This window comes from Myotis brandtii, unplaced genomic scaffold (genome assembly GCF_000412655.1).
Source record: "Myotis brandtii unplaced genomic scaffold, ASM41265v1 scaffold936, whole genome shotgun sequence".
Classification (NCBI taxonomy): domain Eukaryota; kingdom Metazoa; phylum Chordata; class Mammalia; order Chiroptera; family Vespertilionidae; genus Myotis; species Myotis brandtii.
The window spans coordinates 48506-59553 of record NW_005371860.1 but is presented as its reverse complement, the minus strand read 5'-3'; the positions used below and the strand labels follow the sequence as shown (position 1 = coordinate 59553).

General features: G+C 43.5%; 1 protein-coding gene across 1 annotated transcript; it reads left to right on the top strand.

Annotated features, from left to right (window-relative positions):
* Window positions 1–2066: 2066 nt before the first annotated feature.
* On the top strand, window positions 2067–10126 carry LOC102262480 (olfactory receptor 51E1). Its single transcript, XM_005885899.2, has 2 exons — window positions 2067–2131; window positions 8667–10126. The coding sequence occupies exon 2, from the start codon at window positions 8709–8711 to the stop codon at window positions 9660–9662; it is 954 nt and encodes a 317-aa protein (XP_005885961.1). The 5' UTR covers window positions 2067–2131; window positions 8667–8708; the 3' UTR covers window positions 9663–10126.
* Window positions 10127–11048: the final 922 nt, after the last annotated feature.

The window sequence follows — 11048 nt, the reverse complement described above, 5'->3', positions numbered from 1 at the left end:
GAGCTTAAATAGTTATGTAACCATTTGCTCATCCTCTGTTATAGAACTTAAATATCCACATGATAGTTGTATGTCTCCCTTGAGGACAAGGACTAGGTTTTTGTATCTGCAGCACCAGGCATATAAGGTGCTCAATGGCTGTGGGGCTGGGGCCTTTCGGAGAGAGGGAAAGGCTGAACGCTTTCTTCACTTTACATAAACAAATTCTCTCTTATTCCCATTATCCACTCTCATCTCTTCTTCCTTTCTCAATAAATTATAGTCCTTAGTTTGACTTGTGCTATTTTATAAAGTTCACAAAGTACTTTCTGCAGCTATTAATGATCAATTATGATCCAAACATAACATTATACTGTAGACAGAGTTTGGTTCAATATTCTCACTTCTGAGGCAAGATCATTTCATATTCTCCACTCATTATGTCATGAATCTTAGAGTTTTCTTGTCTGGCTGAAGTCACTATGGTGGACCCTAAGTGAGCACTGGATATGCGACATCTTAGCTTTTCTGGTGGAACTTTCCCCAGCTTGCTCCCATGCATGTGCTGATCAGTATTCAGCTGAATTTTTGAGGAGGACCCTCTACATATCTCTGGAGTTCTCTCTCTGTGTAGATCTCTCATCTCTAATCCTCTGCATTCAAATTCTAGCTAGCTTAGTCTTCCTGAACTCTCAGCTCCATAGCCTCAAATTCAGGTGTCCTCTATCTGGGGTCTCCGCTGCTGTGCCACAGCATGAAAACTCTCTCAAGGCTATGAACTGAGGAACCACAGGTTCACCTCATGTGTTTCCCATGTTTCAGGGCTCACTGTCCTTCGTTGCCTGATATCCAGTATCCCACAAACCATTGTTTTATATATATTGTCCACTTTAGGTCTCTTTGGGTGAATGTTACTTTCTGTTACTCCACTTTGGCCAGCAATGGAAGTTCCTGGAGTATTTTTAAAGTCTCCACACAGTGTATGTCTAAATGGGAGGTGGTTCAAGGGTGATGACAACAAGTGTCCGGCTGCAGGTGTGAAGGCACTCGGAGCTCTTGTATTCCTGAGTTTTGATGTGGTCTGAGTTGAAATGACATTATCTGTTTGTGCACAGCTTAAAGTCAGCACACCCTGTGTTGTGAATTTAAAACTTCCAGTTGTAAAATTAGTCAGGAAAAAGTAAGAAGAAATCAACTAGAATTCACTTTGCTTTATTTATAGACATGTTTTTTTAAAAAACTTATTTAAATATGTAAGGTATTTACTTTCACATTCAAATTGTTCTCCAACTCCCTAGAATGTTCTCTCACTATTTTTGTCCTTAAGAGAGAAAGAAGATGTCCTTGGTCTTATATGGCTGGTGTTGGGGTTAGGGGAGAATTAAAGAAATCACATCCTTCTTCCTCAGCCAGACATTCAGAAACCCAAGACTAAAGAAGAAGGCAGAGGCATGGTCCCTGGGGACCACTGGTATGAGTTAGACACAGGACCCCAAAGGCTAGAGACAAAGAAGATGAGCTTTGGGGGAAGGCAGATGGGGCCATTAGGCTTAGTAAGGACCCAACCAGGTGCCACCAGGGGAAAGAAGGTGGAGTACAGAGAAAGCTTCAGGAAGGTGATGAGCTGGCACTTAATCATGGGGTCTCTCTTAAAGCGTATATAGCCTTTCCTCTGGCTGAGTTTGATGAACCTCAGAAGAAACGTGGAGAAAAGCCCTTCACAAAGACCATGGACACACAAATGAGTTATTTTTTTTTGTAGCCTTCCCTTGCTCATTTTCCCTGTCTAACTTCACAGTTGGAACTGGCGCAGGGCCCATCTGAGGAGGACTCTAGGGATCTCAGCTCTTTCTGTCCCTCCTTCCCCATCCCCCAGGCATACCTTCCCCGGACACAGAAGCCAAGAAGGACACAGGACCCACGGTTGTTTAATGAAGGGTACCTGCTGATAGACCCTCTGGGCAGCACTCCCCCCTGCAGCAGGGAGAAGCAGAAGGAGGAGGAGATAAGACAGGGAACAAATAAATAACCCTGATCAGAGAGGTCCAAAGGAGGGGGCAGAGACAGAAAGGGCTGCACTGCAGTGTAGCTGCCAGACCTCTGCTGGAAAAGTACTGGAGAAAAGGGCACAGGTTCCTGAAGTGCAGCTGAGGTGAGTGCAGGGAAGCAGGGGTACATCCGGGCATGAGGGCTGCTTGTAGCTAGGGGTCTCCCATCAGACCTGCTGAGTTAATGAGAAATCAGACTGAAGACCAGAAGTATAGGGGTGGGGCTGGGGATATGAAGGTGGCCCCTGACTCACATGACAGACAGCCTCAGCAATTTCCATGTTTGTGTGGTAAAGGCAAGCACAGATGGTAGTTTTCAAGCAATTTTCCAGTGATCCGTTTACGGGGTGCCCAGCTAGAGCCTGGCAGGAGATGGTCTAAATGAAGGTAAAGAGGGACAGAGAACAGATGGGGTTAGAACTGGGCTAGAAATAGATTGGGGTTTGGTGTGTGAACAGGGCCAGTTCCGGGTTGGTAGTGTGGTCCAAGCTCAGTTTGTGATTAGGGGGTCACACTATAGCTCTGTTTGGGGTGTGAGCTCTGAATGGGGTCCCGGCTAATTGGATGCTCTGTGTCAGGAGTCAGGCTGTGGCTGAGATTGTGATTTAGCAATCTTCCTGGGGCTCTGTGCCTAGAATCAGGGTTTAGTCTTCAGCCCATGTAGAAAGTAAATTCGTGTCTACACTGCAATGTCCCCTGGCTTGTACTCAGTCACTTCCAGCTTCCCAAACAGGTATGTTCTCTCAGTCTTTGGGTCTTTGCATTTGTGAGAGGGCACTTGTAAAAACAAATTGGATCAGGTCCGTTGCTTAATTTCCTCCAAGTCACTCAGAATGAAATAAAAACTCCTTGCCTGCAAGCCACTACATGATCTGGTCCCTTCCTTCACTCTGCCCTCATCTAAAACTCCCCTGTGATCTTGATGCTCCAGCCACAATGACCTTCTTTCTGTTTTGTGAAACCTCAAACTCATTCTTGACTCAAGACCTTTTCCTCTTGCTGTCTCCTCTGTCTGTAACAATCTGTCCCTAGATCTTAAAATGGCTGGCATATTTCATCACACAGCTCTCAGTTTATGTGCCACCTCCTCAGAGAGCCTTTCACTGACTTTCATCTCAAATATGGGTACCTAGTCCCTGCCCTTTGCCTCCTATTGCTCTGTCTTGTCTTCAGTGTTCTTATCTTTGTCTGAAGTTTTCTCGCTTATTCATTTGTTAATTTTTTGTTATCTCCCTCTTAGTGCATGAGCTCCCTGAGAACAGTGATCTTTTCTGTTTTATCCATCAGTTTGGGGCAAATAGTAGGCACGCTACATGTTTTTGTTGTCTAACTGAATGTTGCCGTCTCCATGCCCCCGAGCTTGCCCGGTTAACTGCTACTAAGCCCCCAAGTCTTGGCTCAGATGTCACCTCCTTAAGGAAGCCCCCTGAGCATGACAACTTGGTGAGCTATTGTCTGTTTGCTCCTGAGGTCCTTGTAGTTACCCTGGTCCTGGCATTTACCATGACATGCTGTGATGGCCACATCATTGTCTCAGTTTCTCCCCACTGTTGGAGGGATGAACTATGACTTATTTATTCTGTATCTTAATATCTCCAGTCTGGTCCACAGTAGACAGCCAATCAATAATTTTTGAAGAAATCAGTGTTTCAATCAAAGTCTCAGATCTGGCTTTCCACTGCACCATACTTCCCTGTGTGTAGGCAGCAGCCAGAGTAGCTGTGATGGGCACTGACAACTAGGTCAAGCTTTCCAGCTCTTTGGGACTCTGACTGGCTCTGGTCCTCCTTGGGAAGTAGAGGGGCAGGGACCAGAACCCTGGGGCTCTGCATAGGAGTGATTTTGGAGGGCCAGGCTGACTTGTGTGAGTAGAGTGGGGCTGGGAGTCTCACTTTCTATTGAGTTAGAAATTGCACTCTCTTACCTTTCTATTCTCATCTTGGCCCTTCTAAAAAGAATGGACAAGACCCTGCAAGGGTTCATCTGCTTTATCAAATACAAGAATATGATAATTTGGAGTGGATGTGATTCTGGGGCTACTACCCTGATGGAGTACTAGGAAAAGTGCTTTTCCACAAATTGGGTGAAGAACTCCAACCTCCTTGCTGGTCACAGCATTGCCCCTGAGGCTGGACTTCCCTCTCTGGGCTTGGGAGCAGAAGCTAGAGTTTCCCAGGTATTTCTGGACTTCTCTCTAAAGACATTCTTTGACTGATGTTCCCACAGAGGTTGGCAGCGGTACCTGAGATCTCCATCCATTGTTCCAGGCTTTCCAACAGGCTAGGCTACTACACTGGTGCACAAAATTAAAAGCAGCTAAAATCGGGAAAATGTATAGGCCTTGGAGTTGGACAATCTAGGTTAAATTTCTGCTTTACCAGTCAACCGTTAAACCCTGGCAACATTATTTTTCCCCTTGGGATATCAGTTTTCTCACATATAGCATAGAGAAGATACATAGACTTCCCATCATGCAACATTGTTCTTGGGTTAGGGATACACGATGCAGTGCCTGGAATTTTGTAGTGCTCAATGATTTCTGCTGTTATCATAAAAACAATAAAATCAGTGTTGGGAGTGACCTTGTTGTTCTGTTAGGTCAGAAGAGATGGAGCTGAGAGCCCTGGTCTCTCTCCCTGACTGCTTTTCTGTGGGTCTCTGAGAAGGCAGGAGCTGAGAGCATTCTGGGGAAGAGTGTGAGGAGGGGCTGGTCATGGGGGCTGAGCTGGCACTGGGGGAAAGAGTCTTGGAGGCCAGGGAGAAGGAATGAAGAGGATTGAAGGCCTCAAAGTGGATTGCCACTCGTTATAGCTGGGTGTTCCTGCTCCCTCATCCTCAAGAAAAGGCCAAGATGTCCTTCACAGTTCTCCAAGAAACATTCCTGGGACTTGCTAAGATAGTGCGACTTTTTCAGAGAAATATCTCAAGCACAGGATTATTCCTTAGAAGTGAGAGCAGTGTGTGTGGGCTTTCTAAAAGAAAAGAAACAAGAGAAAAGAAAAGAGTTCCTTTGTTTATTTTTTCTTGATTATACCTTATTTTCAGACTAGAGTGATTTAGTTCCAATTTCCTCCAGCTCTCCAAAGTTCTATCTCTGAGTATGTGCCAATGGCTCTAATTACCAACAGTTGCTCAGGCTGGAAGTCATTGGGTCCTTCTGCCTGCCTCCTGGTGGGACTGTGGGAGGTGGGGATGCTTCAGGGAGGGGCAGTGTGAAGGGTGACACTTGGGCCCTCTGGCTGGCTCCCTTACCCATTCCTTTATTTCTCTCCTGCTGCAGACTTCTGAGGTGTAGCCCGATATTTTACCTCCAGCGACAGCTGCCTGTGTCCTGCTGGGGAGGCACCTCCCTTCCAGTCCAGCTGAATCTTCCCCTCTGATTTCTCCATCTCAGTGCCTAGGCTTTGCCATTGTGAGGGACTGGCTGCTAGTCAGCATGTGTGTGTGTGTTGTATGAGTGTGTGCTTGAGGTGGAGTGGCAATGAAGGTGACAAATAGGAGGGAAATAAAACGTTTTTAGAAACTTCATACCTCTTTAGAGATCTTCTTTCCCATTTTTATGGAAATGTTCAAAGACAGTGCTTTGCACACTGTGACGCAGTTTTTGCAATGGCTTTTGACATGCCTTATCTCATGATTTTGCAGCAGCACTATGATTTCTTATTCTTGCCCTCTGCATTTATTTATTGCTGAGACTTGCATTCCTAGCCCCAGGACTCTGCTCATTACATCATTTTACCCTCAGAATATGGCAATCCATGGCAATCCATGATACTTCCCCAACACATCTCCTAAGGCAGCACATTTTAATCCTGGTCATTCATTGCACTGCACTATCATGTCTGTTCATGTGAAATTTCTGGATGATATGGAAATCTGGCTCCCTGGAGAGCCAGAGCCTTCTTGCCAATGTCTCCAGGTGAGGCATCTAGGTCCTCTCCTCTCTTGGGCACACACTGTGTGTATGTCCACTTTACATGTATTTAGAGCCAAGACTTTGCACCTGCTCTGTTCTCTATGCAGCTTCTCATGCCCTCTGGCTCCCTGGGTAAGAAAGATCTTTTCTGTTTGACCTAAAAGTTCTTGTTCTGAAGTTAAGACCACCACACTTGAACCTTCCAAACATTCTTTTATTCTTCTCAAAAGTCTCTAAAGTTCAGACAACTAGAAATCCTTCCTACACTCTTGACCTTGTTGTCCTCATTAGATGCCTACTGAGGGATTCTTCTTTTGAAAAAACTCATTTTACTTTTTAAACAAACATTAACTAAACACTTAATACTATGGTAGGGTTTCTGCCCTTAAAAATTCATTATTCAGGGGAAAACGATAAATATGCAATAATTATAGTTCAGGAGGATAAATTCATAAAATGCGACCTAAACAAAGTTCTTTGAGAGCACATAGCAGGAAATATTTAATTATACCCAAAGGAAAGAGAGTTAGGAAAATAGCATAGGAGAGACAGTTAACCAGGACGTGAACGGTGAGTAAGATTTTGCTCTGTGGAATGTCAAGGAGGGAGGTCTGAAAGGGCCTTGACAAAGGAATAAGAAGTAAAAAAGACAAAAAGACACAGGGGCATGAGAATCAATGCTACTTTATGAAACACTATGTACTTTAACATGGCTGAATCCTGGGGGCCATGGTGAGAAGTGGGAAGAGAGAAACCTAGGGCCAGATGCTGAAAGACAAGTTAGTCTTTATTTAGATTGAATTTGGAGCTTTCAAAGGAATTTTTTGTTTTGTTAATCCTTACTGAAGGATACTTTTCCTTTGGTTTTTAGAGAGAGTGGAAGGGAGGGGGAGAGACACACAGAGAAACACCGATGTGAGAGAGACATATCGATTGGTTGCCTCCCGCAAGCACCCTGATTGAGGTATGTGCCCTTGATCAGAATTGAACCTGAGACCCTTCAGTCTGAGGGCTGACTCTATCCACTGAGCCAAACTGGCTAGGGCTCAAATGAATTTTTTTTTTTAAAACCATGGCTAGTGACCTGATTTCTTTTGGTTAGAAGACTATTGGGATTGTGCCAATGAAAAAGATTACATGAGAGTCATGGCAGTCAGAATTGGAATATCTAGCTTGTGTGACTGTTTTGTCCACCCTAACAGAAAAGAGGAAAAACAGTTAATAACAACAGACAAGATTTTTTGCACATTACCTATGTGCCAGGCATTGTGTTAAATGTTTCATCATCTCATTTGATCCTCACATTGACATTTACTAGGCAGTGACTGTTATCCTCATTTTAAAGAGGCTTAGAAAGGTTAGTTTAAACGGAGGCTTAGAGAGGTTAGTTGGTTTGCCCCAGATTGCACACTTAAGGAGGTCTTTGACTGGGATTTGAGTTCAGGATTAATTTCATACCTCATATTCTTAAAAGCTATACAACTGTGTGTCTGTAAGAGTTTGTTTTTGGACAGGGATAATTTGATGTGCTTGAGTGACAGACAGGTAGATCCTTTAGTAAGACTTTAGAATTATGAATCTGGATCATAAAAGATAATTCAGGGCTGGCTAAATAGATTTGGGGATCAATAGTTTATACATAACAAATGGAAAGGAATGAGATGGCTCCAGAAGGGGGATATAGAACAAGAACACTGAGGATAAAATTCTCAGAGCATTATCATTTAAGAGTAAGCTTAATGATCAAGCAGAGGAGACTGAAGATCCAGAAAGGAGACCAAGAACTAGTGATCAGAGAGAGATGAGGAGCAGAGGGTGGAGGGAGAAGTTCTAAGAAGGAGGGATTTGCTCCCAGTGTCATGCTACAGAGAGGTCAGGACAGAAGACTTCAATGACTTTGCCTCTTTGCCTAAAAATCTAGGTTAAATATGGCTCCTTATACCTTCTCCCTCCAGCCGTTTGAATTAAGCTCTGTTACTTTCTGTTCTAAAACTTGTGCTTCTAGTGTTTCCCTGGGTGATAGATTAATGGTAGAACAAAGATTATTGACTCATCCTGAAAGCAGTGTTAGATGCAAGTCCTTCCTGATGCTGGCCATGAGCTCTTCTTCACACTCAACTCTTCTCTGGTTACCCATGCAGAGAGGCTCTACCCTTGTTGTCAAGAGCCAGATCTTGTAAATCTCCCCTTGCTAATTTCTTCCCAAGATAAAACTATCTGAAATATACCCTAACAATAAATGGCACTACTTTCATAGCTAGCTCTCAAGTTATAGCTGAATGTGTATGTGTGTGTGTGTGTGTGTGTGTGTGTGTGTGTGTGTGTGTATGGTGTAAATTTATACAATTTACATAATATCATAAAAAGTAGGAGCACGTGAATATTTATGGATGGTAGAAAGGAAAGGAGAAAGTTAGTTAACTCTACTTGCTTTAACTGAGAGAAATGATCTGAGCAAACTCACTTCTGACATTTTTCACCTCAGCACTCTCTACTTACATCCCTCACTTTTGTAGCCAAGGGCGGGGTTGGTAATCACGGCTGGGTGAATTATCTGAACCTTGACTTTTGAAGGATGGTTAGGTTGAGTTTAGAATAGGCTCAGAGGGTGGATAGACAATGACGTTAGAGTTTGGGTCAGAGAACAGGGCATCAGCACGGAGGGGAGAGGTGTGGTGTTGTGATTCAGGAGGATGTGACACTTGTTTATCTTTGCATTCTAGCCTCCTCAGGTCTGGCATTGACTGCAGCTCAGCTTCTTCACTATGGTGGGCCCTAATGGCAATGAATCCAGTGCCACATATTTCGTTCTAATAGGCCTCCCTGGCTTGGAAGAAGCTCAGTTTTGGTTGGCTTTCCCTTTATGCTCCCTTTACCTTATTGCTGTGCTAGGTAACTTGACAATCATCTACATTGTGTGGACTGAGCACAGCTTACATGAACCCATGTATATTTTTCTTTGCATGCTTTCTGGCCTTGACATCCTGATCTCTACTTCATCCATGCCCAAAATGATGGCCATCTTCTGGTTCAATTCTACTACCATCCAGTTTGATGCTTGTCTGCTACAGATGTTTGCCATCCATTCCTTATCTGGCATGGAGTCTACGGTATTGCTGGCAATGGCCTTTGACCGCTATGTGGCAATCTGCCACCCACTACGCCATGCCACTGTGTTAACACTGCCTCGTGTTACCAAGATTGGAATGGCTGCTGTAGTACGAGGTGCTGCACTTATGGCACCTCTGCCTGTCTTCATCAAACAGCTGCCTTTCTGCCGCTCCAATATCCTTTCCCACTCCTACTGCCTACATCAAGATGTCATGAAGCTGGCCTGTGCTGACATCCATGTCAATGTCATCTATGGCCTCATCGTTATCATCTCTGCCATTGGCCTGGACTCAGTTCTCATCTCCTTATCATATCTGCTTATCCTCAAGACTGTGTTGGGCTTGACACGTGAAGCCCAGACGAAGGCATTTGGCACTTGTGTCTCTCATGTGTGTGCTGTTTTCATATTCTATGTACCGTTCATTGGATTATCTATGGTGCACCGCTTTGGCAAGCGGCAGGACTCCCTCCTGCCCATCATCATGGCCAACACCTACCTCCTTGTCCCTCCTGTGCTCAACCCTATTGTCTATGGAGTGAAGACAAAGGAGATCCGGCAGCGCATCCTTCGTCTTTTCCATGTGACAACCCTGACTTCAGATCCCTAGGTGTCAGTGATAAAACTTATTTTTCACTCAAAGTTCTTTAATGCAGATTTTAATATCAATATTTTGGGAGACAGTATTAGGAGCAAAACATTTTCCTTAATAAAAACACAACTGGTCCTTCAAAGATGAAACTGGTGGGAACATCTCCTGTGGATAGGGGCAGCAGAACAGTATACTCCCAGTCCCCATTTTTTGAATATTATTTTTCCCTCTAGTTATTTTCTATATATAATTATTAAAATCCTGAAGTGGTTGTAGTTGTAGGATTATTATTTCCCATTTAAATATCCAGTCCAATTCTCTAAACCTCTTGTACTAGTCCACAGCATTCTAAGATAAGGGTGCCACATCAAAAGCATATTTACCAAAGGCTTAAGTATGGAAAAAGTGAAATAAACTCAAGAATACAATACAACCAGATACTTTGGCTTAAAACTATGATTTTTTTTCTCCCCAGAAACCATATTGGATCTCAGAAAAGGAGATATACCTGGATTTTCTTCTTCAAAATGGTCTCCACAAAGAATATATAATTTATTTTCTTTTGGGCACCAGCCCTTACGAGGGAGATTGGAAGTAAAACCATTCAAAAACCACTGTTACCTGCATTAATGAAAGATGACACACTGTTCTGAGAGTTTTCACAGCCCATGGACACTTCCTTTCAATCTGAATAGGAATATAATTAGTACCCCCATTGTACTAATGGGGATGTTGATGTTCAATGGGGACTAATAAATTACATGAGGTCACACAAAAAAGTTGTCTTTTGATACCTAATCCTATATTGTGAAGAGGAATTGTTAGACCAATGGGATAGTGAATTAGACATTTCCATAGTCTTGCATTTTCTAGGGGAGGTATTTAATTTCCTTTCTTACTCATCCAGTATTGTATTTAGAAATTTCCCATTAATATTGTTGGTGGCTTTAATCTCAATAGTTTCTGGTCCATTTACCACTGAACTTGTGAAGTAGCAGCAGGAATGTGTTTGGGTAATTCCTAATCAGTAGTTAATTTGAGAAATAGTATGATTAGCAGTGGAGGCATTCACTGGGTATCTGGAGAGGCACTTCATAAAGAGATGCATCAGAAAACACCTTGAAGCTCATGGGAGAAATAGCAGGTCTACTACAGACCAGGGAATCAAGAACACGACATATCATGAAACTGAGGAAGCCCATGGGGCTAGCCATGAAGCAAGGCTAAGGCAAGCGTGGGTCCACAGAAACAGAGTAGAGCATATAGGTGGACAACTACATCCCCAGGGCTCTGAGCTGCCTTACAGGGGAAGCGCACAACATCAATGCTTGGAGAACAAATCTACAGGAGAGACCAATAAAGCCTGCATTTCTGCCAGCTGTATTTAGCATAAATGTGGTCTCA

Excerpts from the sequence above, each read along its gene's own strand:
- LOC102262480 (XM_005885899.2), top strand. The coding sequence starts at position 8,709 with ATGGTGGGCCCTAATGGCAATGAATCCAGTGCCACATATTTCGTTCTA.